We start from the raw sequence: 24,610 nt of genomic DNA on the forward strand, positions 1-24,610 counted from the left end.
TCTATGAATTTTGGCATTGGTGCTTGTGTTCACAATGAAAATAAAAAGGCATAAAAATAACTGCAGTGTTAAAAATGAGTCCATGAATTAAGAAATAATCATTTATTTGAAAAGTTCTTAGTCATTTAAAAATATAATGTGATACTCGTGGAATGTCTAAGCAAAGAATTTTGTGTTCAGTGTCTGGTTGCTTCACCTGGCCCAAATGGCTGGAGAAACCATGTCCTGCCCCGTCCTGCTGGGTTACTGGAGGGTTGCGTTGGGTGAACTGCCCGACTGGTTTTCACATCTCTTTTATCCTCCACAGTGGGGATCACCACCACAGGGATTAGTGTGCATTGTTCAAGGGTGCTGTTCGAGGACATGACTTCGGTGTACCCTTCTTCACAGCGGCACGCCTTCATCTGTAGGACAACAAGCAGGCTTACCCTACACATGCAGGGAGATCGTGGAAAGGATAACCGCCTACTCAGAGAAAGGAGCATTACCAAGCATCTTTCAGAGAATTTACCACATGCAATTTCCGTCTCAGCTACATTAACTCTGCCTCCCCGCGATAAGTCCTTCTAAAGGTAAATGAGTCAAGTGCATTGAGAACTGCTCAATTAAATGAAAACAAGAACAAGAACAAAAGGATGGTTTGAAGTCCATGGTTTCTGCCTTCAGTCATGGCTCTTTGGGGATGGGGGAAGGGGCTGTACCAGAGACAGTGTGGTTGACAGAAGTGTCTTGTCCATTTTAATGAGTGTGTACATACCTCACTACAGTATGCATGGGGTTGACTACAAGGCGGGTTACAAGACCTGTCAGCATCGGGTTGACTCACCACCAAGCAGCCCCCTGCAGGACAGAAAACCACACCTTAACAAATGCACACCCATCTGTGAAGTTTCGATCACTCTGGGAATTCCCAAGAAGTACTGCATTTGTGAAATGACTGGGTAACAGTTTCACTGGGAACTTTGGCCTTATTTACCCAGATCCAAGAGGCTGATTTTGTAGCTGCTGTATTCGAAACACTAGTTTCATATAACCTAGTTCTCATTGAAGTTGGAAAAAAATTAGGTCATTTAGCCTATTTCCTTAAGCTAAGACCAACAATTGCAAACAAAACAGATTGAATTTTACTTTTTTAGCTAAATATCTTTTTTGGCTATTCAAAGTTCTCACAAAGCGAAATTTCAATTTGTTTGACTATTATTAGAATGCTTATTTGTTTATTTTTAAAACCTCACTTTTCTTGTTACTTCCAGATATTTTATGGGTGCTGGGAGGCCAAAAATTACCACCACGTCTTCTGCTTGCACTATTTTTTCAACATGCCAATGAAATTAATCCTTCTGATTTATTTCTCACACGTAATACAAACTGTCAGTTGACTGCTACAACAGTTTTAAAGATAGAGATCATTGCCCTAAAGAAACAATATTGGTTACATATTGGGACTCTTGGTTTCAAACGATATTTACTTAATGCAACACAACTTTAGCCAAAACAATAGTTTTCCTGATTCATTGAGCTCACTGCCTTTTGGACTCAATCAAAGGTTCCCAAAACCTGTTTTTCTTTTAATCTTATAAATACTTATTATGGTTCCATTCATTCAATTCAATTCATTCATTCATTCATTCATTCATTTTTAAACATGCAACAAAATAAATACAATAGGATAAAATAAAAGCGACTATATCACAACAACAGTCATTGTGATGTAAATGCAGGTGAATGACCATGTTAACTACCACCAAGTACATGAAAAGAAAGTTGTCCCATGGCTTCCTTATAACGACAATTTATGAAGTTAAGCCACTGATCTATATTGTAATGGAGTTTATGTCTGTATTCCTAGAGGAACTCATCTGAATGGTGGTCGAAGAAGAATGCATTTAGGGGTTGTCATCTGTCTTTTATACACTGGTTTCGTGGTAACAGTGGGGGGGATAATAGTCACATACAGACTTTGCTGTATTAAAAAGAAATTTAAAATGTGAAATGTGATTTATACTGATCAGTTAGTCTGTAAGTCTTGGTTTAATTCTGCGTTAGGTGAATCGTCTCATCCGCTGTAGGAAAATATTAGTGTTACACCAACAGCAGAAACATATCATTTGCTGTTTTTGAAAACAAATTCAATCAAATAGAACCTTTTAGGAAACTATTCAATTCATTCAGAATCACTTACAGAATGATGTGTATTAATTTCCAGGGTCTGAGGTAAGTGAATGAATTCCTAACTCCTGGTTTGGAACGACTACACTGTCTTGTCTCTGTTCTTACCACCCACTCTGCTTAGGATGGAGTTCCGGCTGACTGCTCTCCTTCCCCAAACAATACTCTCGAGACAGCAATGAGTTTCCTGGTAGGTGTTTTTCTATTTCATATGATATGTCCGCTGGGAGATGCTATTATAAAAGGCTTCTTGGTACAGCTTTTAGTCACACACAAAATTCTCGGTCTGGGTAAGAATATAATTTGACATTCTGGCCTGGCTTTCATAGAGAGGAAATAAGTAATTAGGTTTCAATAGACCTGGGTCACTTGAAATTCAATATAAAAGATGATGTTTTCCAAGAAGTGCATCGACCCTGACGGGTCCTATGATCTCACAATATATATGAAAGTTAAACCATGGGTGGACTTTACTCACGAGTACCCTGGTGCATATGAATTTGATTTTCCGGCAAAAGAGTAGATACAAGAGTCCCAAGCTAGCAGGTACCCAGGGCAGCTGACAGTAAACACCTGCCTCTGAAGCAGAGATTCCAGACAACTGAATTATTTTAAAATGACAATTATGAAAAAATGTTTTAAATTTATGTGTCCAAAGTTCCGTTTTGCTTCTGACCTTGAGTTGTTTTCATGGGATTTTCAGCCCGGAGTTTCCACTTATTTTTCCTGGATTTATTGACAAATCTTCCTTATTAATCAGTAAAATATCTTAAAAATAGATCTGCTAATTTCAGAAGATTATACTTATATATGCATACTCCATTGCTCTGTATCATCCTCACAACACAACAGCAGAAACAGTGAATGGAATAACTATCGTTTTCTTTGCATATACTAATTTATTAATATGTAAACTCCCTAGGGGAAAAATCAGGGAATCACTTATATTTATTTATTAGAGTTACGTGGTATTTCCATTCAATATATCCTGATGGTACTGTCCAAAGGAGATAGTAAAGAGAGAACTTGAGATATTTTAATATTTGAAAATAAGATATTTTTGCACTGTTAGCCAGACATGTATGCACCCTACATTTCTTGATTCTAACGATGTATTAACAACTGCGGCTCCTTCAGTATTCAAGCGCATTATGTATTCCAGGAATACACTTCGAGAAACCAAGACTTCAGTGTTTTACCTGTCACGTTCACACCATCTGACCTTTGACACCAGACTGTTCGGGAGGAGCCCTTCCAAGCACTTGTCATCCACTTGTACTCGTAGCATTGTCCGTCTGCAGGCATAGAGCAAGCCCAGAAGTGACATTACTCGGGACCACCATGAGAGCAAGTTTCTATCGAGGGCATGAACAGCGTTAAGGCAACATGAAGTCTACTGCCCAGGACCACAATGTCAGGGGTTTACCGGGAAGTTGCAAAACAAGTTTGATAAACTGCAGTTATCAACCTAAGCCCCCACCAGGGCATCACATCTTTGATCCTGCTGCCTGGTCAGATCCTGGATGTGTAATTTAATTCATAGTTTATAACTAAAGTTTTTAATATAGGATTTTTTAATATTATGGAATATGGAACATATAGACAAATACAGGGAATAACTAACTGTAAATATATATTCAACTGTTAACCATGTCCTTCTAACAAAATGGTACCATTTGGGCATACTTACCTTAAATTTTTTTCATTTGCTTCCTAATCAATAAATTGAGTCAAAGACTTGTTATTGTGTAACATCATTTCCTGGTCTTATCTCCTAATGTCCCAGTCTGTGTGCATCAGTTTAAGCAGATGCATGGCTTTCTACCTTGTTTTTATAACCTTTTGCTATAAAGACACATGTGCATATTTTTCAAATATTAATTAATAAAAATATTTTATTCAGAATTACAGTTATTAGTGTATCATATTTTGTATATGATTTAGGAGTTTATTTGGCATTGTTACAGATAAACTCTCTGCATGTGATTTTTAATGTAGATATAGTCATTTTTTAAAACTTTTACAAAGACTCATATTGTATCAGGTATTAACAATTTATTCTGTGTTTTCTTTGGTCATGTTATGTTAAATCATTAATGTGCCTTGTTGGCTATCATTAGGCAAATATATTGGTGCTTTAAAACATAAATAGAAGACAGCTTAAACTTTGCTGAATATTGTTCATCTTTTCTACAACAAGGTAAACATTTAAATGCCCAACTATAGTAGTTATTTTATTGCTAAGTAAGGATGACTTATAATAAAAATAATGAACTAATTTTTAATCAGTCTCAGGTATGTAAAAATCTGTTTTATCTTAACAGAATAAATTTTTTTAATAACTAAAACGACCAAATAGTTTAAAGAATGTTTTGGATTTCCTGATTGGAATGGCATATTTCTATTTCAGTCATTTTTTTTTATATTGCCACCCATGTCTGTACTCATTGCAGTGGAGGAGTTATTAATGTAAAAAGTGATCATCAAAGAAGCCTGGGCTATCTTAATGCCCCAGCAGAGCGAGTACGCATGTTCCCAGTTCAAATACATATTTGGCAGGAAGCCTGGATTTGCTCTAAGAGTCTCTGTCTTATTCTACTACAGCGATTCTTTGTTATCAACAAGTCATTGTGACTAAATATCAGTGCTTAGAGTAAGTCATAATAAACATCTACCGACATGTTCTGATCTCGCCTTATAATTTTTGTTTTCAAAAGTGTCTTACCTCTGTATTTCTTTTATACCCCCCAAATTAGTCTTAGGATCTATTTCTCAGATTGTGTTGATAACCTGTCCGAATCACATGGAATTCATAGGTAAGTATAGGTAAAATTCATATGCACTGGCAATCCTCATTCATGAAAATGGTCTATTGTACCAATGTTTCTGTCCTTGATGCATTTCAGCTAGGATTCATGACCTTTCAATACATATTTTACACCACTTTTGTTAGATTTAGGTATATCTTAAGTATAGTTTTTTTCTAGTTAAATTTTTATTATTGAATTCTGCTGGTAAATAACGACAAACTGCTTTACATGTTAGTTTAAACATCACGTTTCTATTTTCTCTTTACCTCCAACTATCAATGTGAATTAATGTGAACATTTCCTCCAAAGTTTGGTTTACAGATTTTCATTTTGGTCCATAGGCACCTATTCACATTTTATACTGTATCCCATGGGACTATAAAATTGATACATTTGAACTTTCACTAGGTATGGAATTCCTGTCATAGCTTTTCTGTTACTGTTGCTAAACTATTACATTTTAAATGTCGTCATTTGCATTTTTATGTTTACCAAGACTTCTTTGTAGAATAATATTTCCAAAGTCATTTTCTGTTTGCAGAGATGCACCATTTGCCCTTATTTTTCTTAAGGAATGTGTTGCAAACTGCTGGTTTTGTTATTTTGTCATGCAAGCACACTGTGATTTCTGCTGAGTGCCTACTTCCGCTGCCTCCTTCAGTGTGTACCTATCTATGCACGCTGCATCCTGCTTCCTTTTATTCTGACTTTTAAGATGTAAAGAAAACACAATTATATCATTTCTGTTATTTCTCTCCTCTCGTTCCCCTTTCTCCCATTCCTTCTCAAATTCATTGTCCCTTTTTCTTTAATTATTACTCTTATGTGTCTGCTTCCTATTAAAAAACAAATTTCTTGATTTGAAAAATACAGCCAATTTTTGCTCTTCCCCACATACGTGAGCATATGCCAACTTTATTTATTTGTAAACACTTCTTTCTGTACTCCATGTAACACTTGTCGGTGGTTGACTGTCTGTATCCTTTCTGGGTTTTGTGTGTGTATGGGAGGGTTTTCTCTGCAGTTGTGAGATTGGCTTCTAATTTTACTTCACTTTGTTTTTGTATTAACAGTGCTTTTCTCTGCCCTGGGATTTATTTAATTAATTGCAAATTTTGAGCTTCAATATTTCTTTGCCTACTCTATCCCAGGAATAGGAAATATTTTGTGTGTTTGGTAAATTTGGGAAGATTATTATTGACAGGGTGGAAATTTTACCCAATTCTTAGGTGTAGTCATCCAGTTCATTAATTTTCATTCTATATTTTCGCAGCCTCCTAAGTCTCCTCTTCCAGTTTTCAATATAAGGTGATATTTTCTATGTTATATGTCAATGTCTTAGCTCTTACAGAAAAAAAATCTAAGAATCAGAGTCTTACATTCACCACTACATACCAAGATGTTTATTGATATTAAGATACAACCATTCTGCAAGCTGTGAAATTGTAATGCACTGAAGCTTTGGAAAGGGGACTTGATGCAAATATTGAGGGAATAGTTTTGTATATGTATATACATAAAGACATACGAGTATATATGTCTATGATGCTCTATGCCCAATTATTATAAAACTAACATTGCTAATTTCAATTAAGAAATTAATGTATCAATTCCTAAGACCATGATAATTTTACTATGCTCTTGTAGTTCTTCAATTTTGTTATTTGAAAACGTTAGATTTATGGTTGGTCATTGATGGTATAAAATACACAACCAATGCACCCAATTACAATTGTTCTTAATAACTGAGTAGTACCACATTTTTTGTATTTATTCCTCTGCTGAAGGACATCTGGGTTTTTTCTAGCTTCTGGCTATTATAAATAAGGCTGCTATGAACATGGTGGAGCAGGAGTCCTTGTTAGATGTTGGAGTTCCTTTTGGGTGTATGCCCAAGAGTGGTATAGCTGGGTCCTCAGGTAGTACTATGAACAATTTTCTGAGGAACTGCCAGACTGATTTCCAGAGTGGTTGTACCAGTTTACAACCCTACCAACAGTGGAGGAGTGTTCCTCTTTCTCTGCATCCTCACCAGCATCTGCTGTCACCTGAGTTTTTGATTTTAGCTATTCAATTTGGTGTGAGGTAGAATCTCAGGGTTGTTTTCATTTGCATTTCCATTATTTATAATAACCAGAAGCTGAAAAGAACCCAGATGTCCTTCAACAGAGGAGTGGATACAGAAATTGTGGTACATATACACAATGTAGTATTACTCAGTTATTAAAAATGAGTTCATGAAATTCCTAGGCAAATGGATAGAACTTGAAGCTATTATCCTGAGTGAGGTAATCCAATCACAAAAGAGTACTCATGGTATGTACTCACTTATAAGTGGATACTAGCACCCCACAAACAAACAAACAAACACGAAGTTCGAAATACCCATGAAACCATCCACAGAACTTATGAAGCTCAAAAAGTAGGAAGACCAGAACGTGGATGCCTCAGTCCTTCTTAGAAGAGAGAACAAAACTGGGGAGGAAATGCAAGGCAAATCGAGGAGCAGGGATTGAAGAAAAGATCCACAGAGACAGCCTCACCTGGAGAACCACCCCATATGCAGCCTCCAAACCCAAGCACTATTGCTGATGCCAAGAAGTGTTTACTGGTAGGAACCAAATATGAGGGTGCTTATAGTGAAACATCGTACTGAACATGGGGATCCCACTGAAAGAGCTAGAGAAAGGACTGAAAGAACTAAAAGGTTTGCAACCTCATGGGAAGAACAACATCATCAAACAGCCAAGGCACTGAGGTGGAGAGGGTGATTGGGAGAGGGAGCACCTTCATGGAAGCAGTTGGAGGTGGAGGAGGGAAGGAAGTTGTGGGGGAGGAGGATATAACATTTAAATGTAAATACACAGAATATCAAATAAAATTGGAAAAATATAAATAAATTAAATAATAGACAGATAGGTAGATAGATAGATAGATAGATAGATAGATAGATAGATAGATAGATAGTTAAAAAGATTGAAGCACTCACCATCACATGATTTTGTTTCTAACATCTGCTCTGGGCACAGGTGTTGATTCTCTAATTCTTGTATAATCACTGCTCTGGATCGGACTTGTATCCCACCAAAGCCAAGATCCTCACCGTTCACACAGGTCAGCTGGCACAGACTCCATGAAGACCAGTCATTCAAATAACAGTCACCTGTACGAAACAGGTTGGTAATTTATACCCACGAGGAACAGTGATGCAGATGCTCATTTTGATACTTACCATACCTGTCTGTAAGTATGCTGGTTATGCATGATATTTGTGAGATTTTGGCAAACATAATAAGTATCAGTTTATTTGTATTAAATATGTTATTTGGAGTGTTTGGGTGATCTCTGGGCGGCTTATTGTTATAAAACATAAGCTATGATCTGAAATGTGTCATAATAATTTTCTAAGCTTGGTTTTTGGTCAAAAGCTAACATTTGTCATTATTGTAAAGGGGGCTAGTAAAATCTAACTATACAGATTGCTTGCCTCCAGATAGTCATAAAGTTAATTTGGTTTGAAGTTCAAGGTGATAGAACTGGTGCTTATATGTCATTTTTTTCCCCAGAGGAGTCGAGCTGAGGCAGGGTAGTGAGAAGTTGACATTAAAATAGAAACTGGCTATTTCTTCTAATTTACATCTCTAATCAACCATACTCTACTGGAAAAAAAATTACATAGTCCATACAAAATACTGAATATAAATTCATAGCAAATTTCCACCGTCTGATTATATATCTGTGCAATCAACATTTAATCAAGCACAGACCATTCCCACAATCTCAGAACACTCATGGAATCATTGCATATATGACATTTGTCATCTCTTAATCACTACTGTTTGTAAGATCTGCTGTATGTCTCAATGGTTCTAATTATGAAACTCTTGTGAACATTGAAGAACAAGCTTATGTTGAAGATATATGTTACACGTGTGAGTTTGTTGAGTATATACATAATAGAATAATTACACGATGGACCTATGTATTTAACATATTTTATCATTTTGAAAATAGGGAAGGTTTAGTAAAACATATCAATCACAAACCCCCTTTCATTCAACTAACTACCAACTAATTGCTTGGTAACAGAGTTAAATTTTGCAGAAGTGAATGCATACCTAATAGTTCAAGTATTTCATCCATCACCCAAATAATTAGAGACCCATATTATGCTAGATATGACTAAATTACACAGAGTTGCTAGGAGATGTGATTAATGAAAAATGTTCTTGTGTCTTGTGTTAAAAGTCCTGGCAATCCAAAAATTATTTATATGTATATACAGTATAGCATTATATTGGGTAATATCAATATTACCCATGAGATCTGGCTCTATACTATTATTGTGTTAAATAAACATGGTATTAAAATAACTCCTAATTACTGAATGCTTTCCCCATAGAGCAGTACATCTCTCAACAGAGATATGTCTTTTTGAAGTAAATGTGTATTAATAAAGACCTACAACTAGGCAAAGGGCAAAGACTTTGGAGTGCTAAGCCTTAAATAGGATGTATATATTACATTTTTCCTCTCAAAGAAATTAATATAATATTATTGTAAAAATCTAGTACACTTTAAAAATGCTGAGTGCAGGCGAGGAGCTACTAGGAAAAGTATTTAAGAGCACTGTAGAAAGGCTCATATCTCTGAGATGTCAAAATTTGGGTTATCCAGTGTTTACTAGAAAAACCTGGTATGAGTGAAAATTAAAAAAAATGCTGATGATGGAGTAGATAAGTTTTCCTAAGTAAATACAAACTGAATGGAATTTAGTACTTTTGTGTAAGTAGGCTTAATCTCTATATTTATCTTTGCTTGATATCATCATACATTTTGCAAAGAAATCCAACAATTATATTTTTCTATAATCTGTGAATTAAATAATCACCATCTTGAAATATCCATGTCAAGCTTCCAAAATTTAATAACAAAATGAAAGTCAAGCCCTTTGTACTAAATACACTTTTATATTTTGAACAAATCCATTAGAATAATAAATTTACGTTATCCCTGAAAAATATGAAAAAAAAATGTATTTCCTAATTTATACTTACTCCTTAAAGCTTACTATGCCAAATTTGTCTAGCTTTCAAGACATATTGTAGAGGGCTGAATATGCAGATCAGGGATAGGAGAGACCTCATTCTGTGCAGTAATGAGGTGCTTCTTTGACCGACAGATATTGTAGTAAGTTGTTAGTAGAGATATCACTGAATAATATGATTGTCACCCTTCACATGTACTATAATCATGACTCTGGTGTTACAGGATATTTGATCATATTGTAAACTCTGACATTGTAGGCTGTTTCTATTTGTGGTATGGCTCAGCCATTGTTCCTAGAGCTTTCTGTTTACTATAAATGTAGTACTTGTGACCCAACCCTAGCACATATCTTTAATCCAAGAGTTAAATAAAGTCAATGCTAGGTCAAGAGGTAGAAAAAGTAACTAGTCTACAAGAGTGAACATAAATAGACTCTAAGGAAGATTTTTGTAACTTGAAAGGTATTTAAGGCAGAATGTAGAAAAAGACGGGATATTTCTTCTGGGATATTGATGGAGTAGGAAGGCCAGGTGAGTGCTTTCTTTGCCTCTCAGAGCTAGCTGGTTTTCATTCTAGCATCTGGTTCCTGAGTCTTCATTGGTAAAATCAAATGGCTAGGATTTGTGTTTTTAAGCCAACACTCTTATCAAAGGAACTATCTCTCAAATACAAATTCTGTTCATTGTTACCTGGACAGGGCTGGGAGCAGGTTTCCTCCAGAACTATTTGTTTATTACCATCTATGATGAGCTCAATGTCAGCACAGAACTCTTCGTCCACTGCTTTGCTGAAGTCATCAGCTGAGCCATCACTCACAACACAAGAAATATTTCGTGTCCTGGTTCCTTCTCCACACTGGGCCTCCTGGAATGGAGGGAGAAATGGCTAATTAGAAAAAGAAAAACAATACATTAGAGAGTTCATGATTTGCAGTCATCTCTGCATCATTGGTTTTGATTTATGAATAGCTAGAGAAGCATTAGAAACCCCAGGGAAGACGCCTTTTAGGGCACAAGCTATAAAGCGTACACTGAACAATTTATTTGCTTCCTAGACAAAGACAGGCAAATAAATTTTCATTAAAATGGATCAGTCTCCAAATGATTTTTTGAAAGTATAGGACAGGGGGGTGCTTGTTATCAAAACTAATTAAAGGACTGGGAAATGGCAAAGTCACTGAAATGTTTATGAGGAAACTGGCCATCTCTAACTTAAAAATACTTCTAGAACCAAATCTCTGAAGATGAAGAATGCATCCACATGGCTTCCTGAAATTTGATACCTGAACTTGGCACGGAGACCACTGTCCGTATTGCCAGCGGTAGCATGGCTTCACTGGGCAAGGCTTGGACTGTTCCATCAGAGAAGGGCAGGGCCTCCCATCACCTTGAAAGGGCTGGGTTACGGTTCGTCTTCGTATCATTTTTCCTTTAAAGACATAAAATGGTGCAACGTCAGCATACTGTCATGGTTTTACAAACAGATATAGGTTAGAGAGAGTATCGTGGGTGTGTCTTTTGAGAAGATGCTGGTGCAGGAGAGGCTTACATGTTTTAGGAAAGAAGATACCTTTCTTTGGCCTGCCTAATATAATTTATAGCAAGAAAGAGAGTTTGTTTTATGTGGCTTATTAGGCGTCTAAAGCTAATTGCAATACAAACCAACCTGTGAGTCCACATGTTTGAGAGCATTCTGACCAAGGAGACCAGTCAGAAAGCTGGCAGTTCAAAGGGCATTCCACCGTGCAGGATGTGTTCATTTGCCAGTTCTTTTCCAGCCCAAGCTGAAAGAGGAGAGATAGATATATTGGTATGGGCAGGGAGACAAGGCCATTAGTACTGTGTGTGGGAAAAGGAACGATGGGGGTGGGGAGGAAGAAAGATAGACATGGATGTAGAGAACAGTGGAAATGTGGTGACTAGAGAGCAGAAGAGACTGGGGGAAGATGACAAGGTGAGAGGAAAGAATAGTGGGAAAGATGCATGGTATAGCAATACTATTGGAAGCAGAACAATTCTTACAAATTTTAAGAATATAAAATATCTCAACGCATCACAGTAGACGTCAAGGGCGGAAGGTGAACTTGGGAGCATACAGAGTATAGAGTTATGCATTGTGTTAACACTTTCCATAAATAGTGAAAAAATTTAATGTACAAATGAGTAGAATTTCCCTATGTGAAGAAAACAACAATGTAGGTGAGATTGTTTTGTAATATTTCAAAAATAAAATATTATCAATATGTAGATCTGTAATTTTATCTTTCGGATATTATTTATTTTTATATAGACATGTTGCACTGAATAGCCAGGTGGATTTAGAGACAAACTACCATTTCAAACTAAAGATAGAATGTACTGAAAAATGTATAAAAGAACAGTTTGGGTGCTTGGGTATAGCTCAGTCACATAGGGCATGGTTAATATCCAGAAGGCTCTGAAGCATCAAAAATGAATGCATCAATCAGCGAATGCATTGACTTTTGTTTGTTGGTGATGAAGTATCTTTTTAAGTAGACTAGAATGTCTGGAAATAGACTTTGTAGCTAATGCCAACCTTGTGATCTTCCTGTCTCAGCTTGTATTTTAGAGGTTGTACCATCCACACATGAATGGAAATGTCATACAGGTCTTTCACTTGCTTTGTTAGAGCTACAGCAAGCTAATTTATATAAAACGTAGCTGTTTTGAAGGGTGTTTACATCCTAATTTCTTTCTCATCCTGTTTATTATTTGTATAAAGGAAGGCTGCTAATTTCTGTGATTTAATATTATACCCAACTACTTTGCTGAAGGTGTTTATCAGCCATTGAAGTTTTCCTCCTGTCAAAAGGAAATGCAGGGACAAAGAGTGGAGTAGAAACTGAAGGAAAGACCATCCAGAGACTGTGCTGCCTAGGGATCCAGCCCGTCTGCTGATACTAAACCTAGACACTTGCTGATGCCAAGAAGGGCCTACTATAGGAGTCTGGTACAGCTGTTCCCTGAGAGGCTCTGCCAGAGCTGGACCAATACAGATGCGGATGCTCACAGCCAAACATTGGAATGAGGACCCCAGTGGGAAAGTTAGGGCAAAGACTGTAAGATCTAAAGGAGTTTGCAACCTCATAGGAAGAGCGACAATCTGAACCAACCAGATGCCCCAAAGCTCACAGGGACTAAACCACCAACAAAAGAGTGCACAGGGGGTACCAATGTCTCCTGCTGGATATTCAGCAGATGATGATTGCCTATCTGGCATCACTGAGCAGGGAGCCCCTTGGTCCTGTAAAGGCTTGATGACCCAGGATAGGGGAATGCCAGGATGCTGAGGCAGGAGAGGGTAGGAAGGTGGGGGAGCACCCTCATGGAGGCAGAAGGACTGGGGAGGGGATAGGGAGCTTGTGGAGGGGAAACTGGGAAGGGGGATGACATTTGAAATGTCAATAAATAAAATAACCAATAAAAATATTTTAAAAAGAATGAAAAGAGAATTTTACTAGTAATTACAATAAAATAAACCTCTTATTAAAGTAGATTAAAATCTCTAATCCTACAGTCCTCAGAGAGGCATCACCCAGCATCCAATGGAAACAGAAACAGAGACCCACAGCCAAACATTAGATGGAGCTCAAGAAATTCTTAAGAAAGAGTTTGCAGACGGATTCTGGGACCCAAAGAGAACAGAAATTCCACAGGAAGACCAACTGAGTCGACTAGCCTGGATCAAAGAGGGAGCATGGGCGGACATGAGGCCCCCCTGCACATATATAGCAGATGTATAGCTTGGTTTTTATGCTGGTTTCCCAACAACTACTGGATCATGGGCTGTCCCTAAATTTCTTGCCTGTCTGTGGATCCCGTTCTCCTAACTGGACCACATTATAGTAGGATGTGCCTAGTCCTGCAGTGACTTGATGTGCCTGGGAGTGGGGTAGGGGGATAGAGTAGGGATAGAGTTCAAGGTGATAGAATGTGCATGTGTGTAAGAGAGAGAGGTGGGGGAGAGGGAGAGAGAGGGAGAGAAAGAGAGAGAGAACACCCAGGGGATGCTCCCTGACCCCCTCTCAGAGGATAAGGGGAGAAGGGAATGGAGAAAGAATCACCTCTGTATGAGGGGTTTGAGAGGTTACTGGGAGGAGAGGGGGGCTGATATTGAGACATAAAGTGAATAAATGGAAAAAAAAAGAAATGTCAGAGAAGTCATCTTTCTTGAAAGAAAATGTGAGTTTTCAGGAATGTATTGTGTATAAATGTTTTGCTAAAGAAGAATTTCTTTTCTCAGGCTTATCTCACCAACTCTGCTATAACTTATTTATTTGTTTGTTTATTTGTTTATTTGTTTATTTATTATTTACCTTTTTATTTATGTGTGTGTCCTCTCATAATGTACCATTTTATTTGCATTTTGATTCTGTCATTGTGAGTTGCATGTTATAGTTTCAAACTACAAGAAACAATTTCAAATTCACAGGTGATATATTCCATTCTAACATGTAAAGTGAAGCCAAAGCAGGAAGTAGCATTAAAATAAGACATATTAATATTATTGCAGAGAATAACATTTTTTTGGTTATTTGGTTTTTTTGGTTATTTGGTTCAGAACTGCCAACTGCCTTTTACTTTATATGAAAAAGTAATTTAAATTTTTAGTATCTGTACGAGATGTCAATATACCATTATGAGAATGGATATAGACTATAAAATTAGACAAGAGACTATGGGAAGAGCATGAGGTATGTTGAGGAAGGGGAGGGAGAGTGAAGGGATCCCAGGATGGACCAGAAGTACCATAATGAAGCCTAATGTTTTTCAGAATGATGTGAGTATCAACAATATCTTGGTAGCAAATGGGTAAAAAAAAATCTAGAAAAAAAATAAACAAATGGAAAAATACTACATAAATGCTAGTGAATTTAACCCTAATTTTCCTCTTTGTTGGGCACTAATGACACATTTCTTTGTGACCATTTGATAAGCAGCAAGAGCTACCTACTGCTGTTAAACTGAATATAGGCTTTGCACAGCGCTTGGGAGGTAGGTGGTCTGAGCATTGCTTACAAAGACAGCACAGTTGTTCCTGGGGCCAGCTGGACGGACGCAGAGGGATGTGTAAAATGGTATGTGTGCTGTTTAACTCCCACAGAGAGCAGCTTAGTTTTCCCTGAAGACAGCATTTGCCAGGGTGTTAGGATCTGAACCTGCAGAATTCACAGGATAAATGAAGCAGTTTAAAAGAGTCTTGAAGGTGTTAGGCTCCACTGCTTTGAAGGAAAGCAGTTCTGTAAGGAGGAAATTTTGGGGGGGAGGGTTCCCAAAGAGACTAAACTAATCAGCTTGAGCTAGATTCCCTTCTCTGGGAAGTTTGTGTTTGTTGTAATAATCTTCATGCCTAAAAATGTTACTTACCTTTGGTTATATTGTTTAAATGGTATTATTTTAAAACCCCGAGTTTAAGTCACTGCAATCTTACATATAAATAGGTCGATCAGTGACACAAGATTTTTCAGGGAGGTATTCATTGACTAAACAACTCGATGTTTTCAGAGCATTTGGAAGACTACTCCTATAATCAGAGATGTGAGGAAGTTAATTGTCTGTGTCAGATCTACTGAGGATCTTGCTTAGTTTGGTCTGAAAACTGACCCTGTGCATCTAAGAAGCACAGAGAGTCAAAGGACAGGATCTTCATTGCCGGTGTGGTGTGGAAATCAGAGATTACTATCATGTAAGGTGTAGCCTCATGAAAAGAAAGAAAGGCCAGTGCCACGTTTCTCTGCTGCTAAGAAGGCCAGAGCTAAGAGTTATGGCATTACTTTCCTTTGATGATTAACTACAAACTACAGTCTCTGTGCCTTACAGATATCAGTGACAGATTTCACTGCTTTGCTGGAGCATTAAGCTCTCTTATCCAGACCTGAGACCTAAGGACTTAGATTCTCACAGCTGGGTATCAGATCATCATATCAAAATTTGCTCTGAAGCTGCCCTGTGATCAATGTTTAGCCACAAAAAGGATAAATGATGGATCTTGGCAGGTGTCCAAGCTCTGCACCCAATTCACATCAAATTATAAAAGATGATGAATGGTCTGATTAAGACGTATTGCTTTTATTCACCTTGATTGCTTATTGTTTCCTAAGCATTTCTTCCAGAAGGGGCTAATTAGCATACCTCAGGGCTTCAAGCAGAACAAAATACAGGAAATTATCAGTGGAAATCAGTAGTGTGGATACCGTCTCTTTTCAAGAGGGCACTAGACAGCCTGTGAAAACAGCTGTTGCCCATGCACTGGGTGAAGCAAACGTCACTTGGCTCCATGTGAATCTAAATCCTTAGGGAAGAATTCCTTCAAAGATTTAACACAACACTCACCCACCTCTTCACAGTACTTTAGGTCAACGGACTTGCCATCACTGCGAACACAGTCCAGCATCCTCGTTTTAATGCCATTCCCACAAACCGCCTTCTCACTCAACTGACACGTACTCCAGTCTAAATGAAAAAGACTCGTCAGGACGGAAGGCGATGCGCGTAAGAGACTTCAGATGGGACTCTGATGACCCGAATCCCATACCTAATTCACAATGGTTTCCTAAGCCCCTCAATCAATCATCCCACATGCAGAGCATATGGGCCCCAGGTTTGAACATATTAGGAGTCAAATGGAATTGCTGTGGTTGCACAGAGTGGTTAGGATTATTTCCTGTCTACTTGACAATCTTGACAGCAAGCTATTTAAGTGATATTATAAAAAAGGCTTGGTTATACAGATCAGTACCATTTCAAAACTTTTTTCCTAAGAAGAACAGAAATAAACATTTACTATTATTTTTTAGCAAAGTAAACATCATTTTAACGGACGTTACTCTATGTAGTTAGATTAAATCCATGTACTTCATTCATTTGCATAAGCAAAGTTCTTTAAAAAATACAAAGTCATTTATTTCATAAATAACTTCAGCTTATTTATTAAATTCCCTTATTTTGTATCTTTTACAAAACGCATTTTTTTAAAAATGTTTTTCTAGGCAAGTACAATGTACCCTAGAGAACTTTGATTTTTTTGTGGCAAACTGTAGTGAGAACTAAGAGACATGAGCTAGTGTGACTACTATGTACCTTTCTTCAATTTCTTGAACTTGTTTCAACATGAAAAAAAACTAGGAAAAAAATCCAAGTTAGCTTTAATATTCTATCAAGCCATATGAACCAATAAAATATTTTTGATGTGTATGTTTTGATGATACTAAATGAAATTCAAGAAACAAATACAATTTATCACATCTATTTTTTTTCCTTATTTTCAAGAATACAGACATTTTACATCATGTTCATGTTGCTTACAAATGTTCCTTTGTCCATAAAAATTATTGATGTAGAGGTAATAATCAAACATCTGATAAAAAGAATATTTTTCCATAATCCCAAAATAGGAGGTTTTTAAAAGGATCATTTGCAATATTTATCACATACTTCAAGAATTTAAGCTTTGCAATATTTTATTCTTTATATCTTGATGTTTTCTAAAAAAAAATAAATAGATAACTACTTCAGTCATGTAATACTGATTATTTCTCATAGTGTAAGCTGTGTTTCTAAATGACACACAGGGGGAGCTGGCCTAGGCTGTTGAGGATGCCTTGAGTTGGTTCCTATGGAAAGAAGCCTCAGAATCTATGAGGACGTAATGAAGGGCTTTACCTGTGACGTTATAGTCATAGTGGTAGCAGTTTTTGTTCAGGTTACAGGGCTCTTTCTCCACAGCATCAGGACAGGCTCTTCCTTCATCAGCAGGCTGTCTGATGGGATCAGCTGACCTTTGCCTTGAACCACTTGGATTGCAAGGCTTACAAAGAACAATACCATTTTTCAGAAAGGTTAACTCAGTGATACAACAGCCAGCATGCTTCTGGAGCTGAATTAGAGCACTTGAGTCGGTGAACTAATTTAAGCAAGAAGTTAACTTCATTATGATTCTGAGTTCAGAGTTCCCATATATAAAATGTAGGCACTGACAGAGTCTGCTGTCCCATCCTAGCTAGAAGATGTTTAAATTATTACTTCACACCTAGAGAAACACATTAATATGGGCACTTTTAGTAGCATGGAATGCTAATCCCATATGCCACAATGATTCATATATATTTAAATACACACACACACACACACACACACATATATATATGAATTTAATCTTTGCAATATTTTATTCCTTATATATTTATATTCTTTATATCTTGATGTTTTCTAAAACATGTGTGTGTGTGTGTGTGTGTGTGTGTGCATGTGTGTAACTTAAACCATTGAAATAACTAACAAGGTATCAGCGACTTTCATGTTTTTAATGCATATCCTCATATAAACAATTTAGCATCTACATGGTGGCTGCCTATTATCTTATTGACAGATCTTTCTGAAAACAGCTGGCTTCTAAGGATACAAAGGGACAAACAATTTTGGATTTCTTAGGCCTGAAATAGTTTATTGCTTTGTCCTCTGCTCTCGCTGCGTGGTTGTCACACCACTGAAGACATACTTATTGTACCGAGAGAATGCAAATTATGTAACGGTCCTGCTACTGTGTCCAGACTACACTGAACTACGCCTGGCTTCTGTGACTGTACACTCTTTGAACTTCACAGTTCTTGGCATGCAATGAATGTTTGGTTTTTGTTTATTGATTTCCTGGGTGATGAGTCAAGACTGAATGTATAAAGTCTAAGGGGCACACCTAGTCAACTAGTTGAGTTTTAGTCTCAATCCAAAATTTCTGTTGGAGAACATTCAAGAAAACAAAATATTTTTCACAAACTATTTCTTGTTACACATGGTGGAACTTTGGTTTTTTTTATTTTATTTTTCTAAGATGGCTACTTAAGGTTATTTAAAACTGAACCCAGATGGACACATTTTCTGTTTCGTGGCTCCTGGTATTGAAATTAAGGAATTTAAGAAGCAGCCCAACTCTAACAGCCCCTGTTTTATAATAGCTGAATATTCTTCCAATAGAATCTCCAATGACAACAATTCCATCATTGTAATTTCTAGAATGTAGTTCAGCTGAAGAATTAAAACTGTCCACACTCAACCATCTTAGAAGAATACCTGAGGACCAGCATGTGTAACCTTATTCCTCCTCACTCTTACTCAAGACCATTTATGTTGTAGAGTCAATATTCCTCCTGCAGCACTTCCTTGTGTGAAAGAGGCTCTTCCCATTGAGATTAACCAGATTCTACAGGATTCAAGGGATATCAAACTGACATGATTAAAGTACCTTCACCAGGTTTCCATTCTTTCCTTATCTTAACTAAAGAGAATCATTATGGTCACTGCAGTTTTTCACATACTGTGTAATCTCTAAGGCCTGCTGAAGAAATCATATGCTGGTTTAGAAGCATGGTTGAGAAGGAGTAAACAGTTTGCAAGAACTCCTGTTGTAGAAACATTGCTGAATTTACATGGCTTACCCATACAAGGAAGTGACCAGGGAAGCACACTTTGCTTTGTGTACAAGGCTCACAAAAGTTAAGCAAACTCCATTTTATCCAAATAGTTTATAATCTCACCAAAGCACACTGGGTCCAGGGCCCCCACTCAGATATCACACAGTCCTCAGGACATGGTAGTTTACATTCTCTAGAGCCCAGGGGCATATCTTCTGGGTCACACAGGTAATCCTCCACATGTTCAGAAGGGCCATCTGCTGTATTTTGCATGCATCTAAGAGAAAACATGCATATTAGCAAAGGAACTAGGTCAAGTAAAATGACAGCCACCACACAGGATGTTGGTTCTCATTAAAGCCATCATCTGACAAACAACATTCTCCCAATGGGAAAGGTTACAAGAAACTTTGTCTTCCAACATGTAGCTAGTATTTCTCTAAGATTGAAAGAACATATATTCACATGAATAGTCATAATATTTTAATTGGATAATTTCAGTGCATCAGTAAATGCTATCTTGTTTCTTTGTAAGGGAAGTGACTTTTCCACCGGTATGTGAAAACAGAACTGATGAGAATTGGTCCTAAAAGGTTCTCAGAGGAGATGCAGCTGATAAATGACAGAGGTTGAGGGACAGTGTGCTATCCACACAAAGTGTTTCATCAGGTGATTTCTAAGATAAGGCATTTATCAGTTTGTTTTGTCATTTAAAAAGTAATCTTAGCTGCCAGCAAGATGACTCAGTGAGAAAAAGCATTTGCAATCAAGCCTGGTGACCTGATTTCAATCCCTAAAACTCCCATGGTAGAAAAGAAAGAAATGATCTCTGCACGTTGTCTTCTTCCCACATGGGCACTCTGGTGTATAAGCTCACATAAACACAGACACAGGCACACAGACACACAAACACACAGACAGAGACACATATATAAACTCTAAATGTGGCTATTTGGATTTTCTATCTTAGCTTTTTTCTTAATTGTTAGTTTTTCTTCTTATATTAGAACAATTTTAAACCATTGCTGATATTATTTCATTATGAACAGTCAAGAAATCCTCTTGAGAAGCTAATTAATGTGGCTTTTTTATAACTGTAGTTAATAATCTCTCTGTGAACTTTAGTAGTGGGAGAGAAAACCTTGATCCTTAATTTATAATGTAGGAAAGGTCACCCAAATTAATGTGTCTGGTAAGAAAGCTGCCTATGAAAAGATGAAAAGGAAGATGGGCTCTTGAACCCCTCAGGGACATTGTGGTGTTGTAAGCAGCCGGTGGAGTCATGTCACAGTTATATTCTTGGCGTCCCATCTTTTCTCTGAGATTTACAGTGAGGAAGAACATCGTGTCTCTAAAACAATCCTATAAAAATAGTTTTTACAGTGACACAAAATTTAAAAATAAATATGTCTGTCAAGTGAGATACATTGAAAGATTGGAAAGCTGTCATTATTTCTATATTGATTGTCATTAGTTGTATATTGATTGACTAAGCAATTTAGAAAAATATATAAATGCTTAACTCTGTAATGTTTTTTAAAAATCACTTCATAAAAATGAATCAATAGATATTTGGTGATTTCAACATTGAAAAAATTATATTACAAATTTCTTTGAAAGGACTTTAGTTGTGTAAAGAAGTGTCCTATGTTCTGTCACATTTAAAGTGTTCTTCTGACTATCTCCTGATGAATACAGGGATGGGACAAGTAGTTCTGTGTTCAAGAGGCACAATTGATCACAGTCTTAGCAGATATTGATGCTACACAAGGATTAACTTATAAAATTGCCTATTGATTCAGTTTTAAAATAGATGTTCAATACCCTAATAGGTAGCTATGTACATGTAACTTAATGAGAAAATCTTTCTTAATTTTGCACGTTATAAATAGCACAAAAAAAACCTCAAAATAAATAATAGGCCTCAAATCTAGCACTTGAAGGTAGCTTCTTTTTAACAGACTTGATTTATTCTAAAACAGATTATTATTTTAAACATACTCTCATTCCCCGAAATAGGGACAAATTATACTAACCAGGATGTGTATTTGTTTTATTTGACATTAACAATATTTTTTTGGTGCTTAGTACTCAGAATAAATATTTGGATCAAGCTGAAGCCAAAAGAAAAAGGGTTTGAATTTGTTTTCTTCATAGCTTTGGTCTTCCTACGTTTCCGAAGAGCAAGAGTACTTTTTTTGAGAAGACTAATGTACAGTAGAAACACAGAGTACATGGCCATTTTGGAGGTGAAGAGGTGACCGACTTGGAACAGGTAGAAGAATAAAAGGTGGACTATCTGTACGGAAACAAGAGCTGCAGTAACCGCAACTGAAACACCTCTTTTTATTATTATTGCCATCACATGAGTAAAATTTATAGAAACAAACATGATGTCCACAGCTTGACCTTTTCTTTCTGCCTACTCTCTTGAGGACCAGGCTCAATTCTTAGTCCTAGGAGAAGCAAAGAAGAATAGAAAGATGGGAAAAAAGGAAGAAGAGAAGGAGGGAGCAAGGAGAAAGATGGCAGGAGGGAAGGAAGTGGGGAAGGAAGGAATTCTGATTAGGAAGAGGCATTTTTTCTAGCCACTTTCCTACAGGCCATTCTGTCCTAATGAAGAGGACTGAAAAACGGGTACATGCAAACCTGTTCTTTTATAGACGTATCTCTTCTAAAATGTCAGTCCGTATTTGTATGGAGGCAGGACATACTGACCCTAATTAGCAGAGGACAGAGTTTGAGAAGTGGACCACTCAGTCAGGAAGAAACAAGCACATCATTACGTGGTCAGAGGTCAGGATCGATACTGACCCCTCTCTCTATTGAATCAGCCTCAATATGTTACTTTGTCGCAAATGTGCTTGGGAATGTGGAAGACAACAATTTTTCACTAACAAAACAAGCAACTGAATGAAGCAAATGCTTCACCTAAGGATATGAGTTTCAAGTTTGAAGGGGACCATTTTAGCTTGGATGTGTGTATGAAGTGTGAAGAAGAGGCACTCTCATTTTTCCTTTCCATTTTTGTTCTCCTCATTATCTCTGTCCCCGTCATCATTTTTATTCTCCCTTTATTATGACCCATAGGAACTGTAAGTGGAGCCCTCAGATGGGTATTTGAGACAAACAGAAAATGGTTTTTTAATTGGAAACGAGGTTACACATATTTTACGTGAAAAGGTTTTATGATATTAACGTTAATAAAAAGCATTCTCCTGAAATAAATGAGGAAATACCATTACGTATTTCTAAAATTCAAGATAAGCTAAGTTATAGATGAGAATGCACTGATGTCAAGTTCCGCACTATCATTGTGTTTGCCCCCTTTGTGGTGAAAGGAATATTCTATATCTCTACTGCCCAACAGAACAGCCACGTATGGCTGTGGAAAGTTTACACTTATGAACAATGTGGATAAAGAAATATATTTAAAACTTGACCGTAGCTACCCTACCAGGCAGGACAACTGTATTAGAATAAGTGAGAGGCCATAGCTCTAACAACTGTATTAGAATAAGTGAGAGGCCATAGCTCTAACAACTGTATTAGAATAAGTGAGAGGCCATAGTTCGGGGGAGGCTTCCCGAAGGAGAATAAATATTCAAATATTAGGCAGGTTGACACAGGAACAAAAGTAGGGAATTCGAAAATGTTTTCAGAAATATATTTGGCTTTTGTTTTAGGGAAGACGGCTCAGTAAGTAAAGGGTTTGCCTCATAAGCATTAGAACATGGGTTCAATTCCCATCACTCATATGTCAAAATTAGTAGGCTCGACAGCACACATCTGTAATTTAGTATTTAGGAGGCAGGGACAGGATTGTCCCCAGGAAATTTTGGCCTGTTTCATGTTCAGTGAGAGACCCTAGCTCAAAAAGTAAGGAAAATAAAGTGAGAGAAAAAAAAAAAAAACTAATGTTGATCTCTGGCTTCCAAACACACATGAACACACACACAAAAGTACTTATATACAAAGAAACAATATTTGGCTTTTAATAGGTCACTGAGTTTTAACCACCACACCCATAAAGCTTGATTTCAATGTGCATTTCCAACGGTTAGCCCTGAGAACATACAGACCTAGCAGGTTGTATTTATATATTTAGAAATCTATATTTCTATCTATATTCGAATTTACATATATACATGCATGAATATAACAAAAGTTAATGAAAAAAGAGGCCATAGATTTTCAAAAGCAAGGAGTTATACTTGGGGGAGAGAACCTGGAGGGAGGAAACAAGGAGGCATGCGATCATAGTCTAATCTCAAAAACAAATATAATTTTTAAAAACTATTTTAAAGTGAAGTTTTTTTTTTTTTTTTTTTTGGTGTCAGGAACTAGAATACACAAACTTCTGTATGTGATAGAGGGTCTTAATTTCTAAGAACCCAGATTCCCTAAAACCAAAACTAATGAAAGTTGTCAGGACAGCAGAGACAGGAGCTGTCCCACGTTGTCACCTGTGGAATTGGGAGATGGCTTCCCGGTTGCTCCTCTGACTTTCTATTAGGTCTTACCTCACTTTTCGGGTCTGCACGCCCTCTCCACAGTTGTCTCGCATGTCCACAAAGGTCACCTTGCAGACGCTCCATGGCTCTGTGACCCATATGTACTGGTTGCAGTCGCTGTGGCAAGGGACGACCTCATACACCTGAAACACACGCCTGGTCATCTCAGGTAGTGGAATGAGAGTGGGGGAGGGTGGACGGAAGACTGTGTCCGACCACAATTACTACCTCACTCATCTGCTTCCGTTTCTCCCCGTTATTGCTCGTGCTCTCAAGTAGGAAGGAAGAAAGCATCCTGAGACGTCTGGTCAAAAGGAGGACGATGGGCTGAGCCGCACCGTTTGTCTGTTTTTACACAGTGGATCTTCTAACCCACTGGGCCAGAATTGCAACCTATTTCCATAAACTGACCTTTCCACACTAAAGTATAATCTTTTGGACTATCTATTTTGTTCAAGTTTTGTGTATCGTTAATTCTTAGCCCAGGGCACTCATGTGCTAAACACTTAGTCAAGATTTATCAAATGAATGAATGAGATCAATACAATCAACGTGTCTGTTTTCCAGATAAACATTATTTAGACACTTTGTACATATAAATGCATATAGTTGTAAAAATTAAAATTTTTTTCATACAAGAA

At 37.2% G+C, this 24,610-nt stretch overlaps 1 protein-coding gene across 1 annotated transcript in view; it reads right to left on the bottom strand.

Moving 5' to 3' along the window:
- Positions 1-24,610, bottom strand: part of THSD7A (thrombospondin type 1 domain containing 7A) — a gene marked incomplete at both ends in the record, with an annotated part of 363,343 nt that overhangs the window by 5,005 nt on the left and 333,728 nt on the right. The window contains 11 exons of the mRNA XM_080936262.1: positions 197-404; positions 758-840; positions 3,369-3,464; positions 7,969-8,142; positions 10,718-10,892; positions 11,311-11,456; positions 11,694-11,811; positions 16,386-16,501; positions 17,711-17,855; positions 19,579-19,732; positions 23,979-24,112. Of these exons, the coding sequence (XP_080792388.1) occupies positions 197-404; positions 758-840; positions 3,369-3,464; positions 7,969-8,142; positions 10,718-10,892; positions 11,311-11,456; positions 11,694-11,811; positions 16,386-16,501; positions 17,711-17,855; positions 19,579-19,732; positions 23,979-24,112 (1,549 nt within the window). The remainder of the gene's footprint in view (positions 1-196; positions 405-757; positions 841-3,368; positions 3,465-7,968; positions 8,143-10,717; positions 10,893-11,310; positions 11,457-11,693; positions 11,812-16,385; positions 16,502-17,710; positions 17,856-19,578; positions 19,733-23,978; positions 24,113-24,610) is intronic.

This window comes from Micromys minutus (genome assembly GCF_963924665.1).
Source record: "Micromys minutus genome assembly, chromosome: 23".
Lineage (NCBI taxonomy): Eukaryota > Metazoa > Chordata > Mammalia > Rodentia > Muridae > Micromys > Micromys minutus.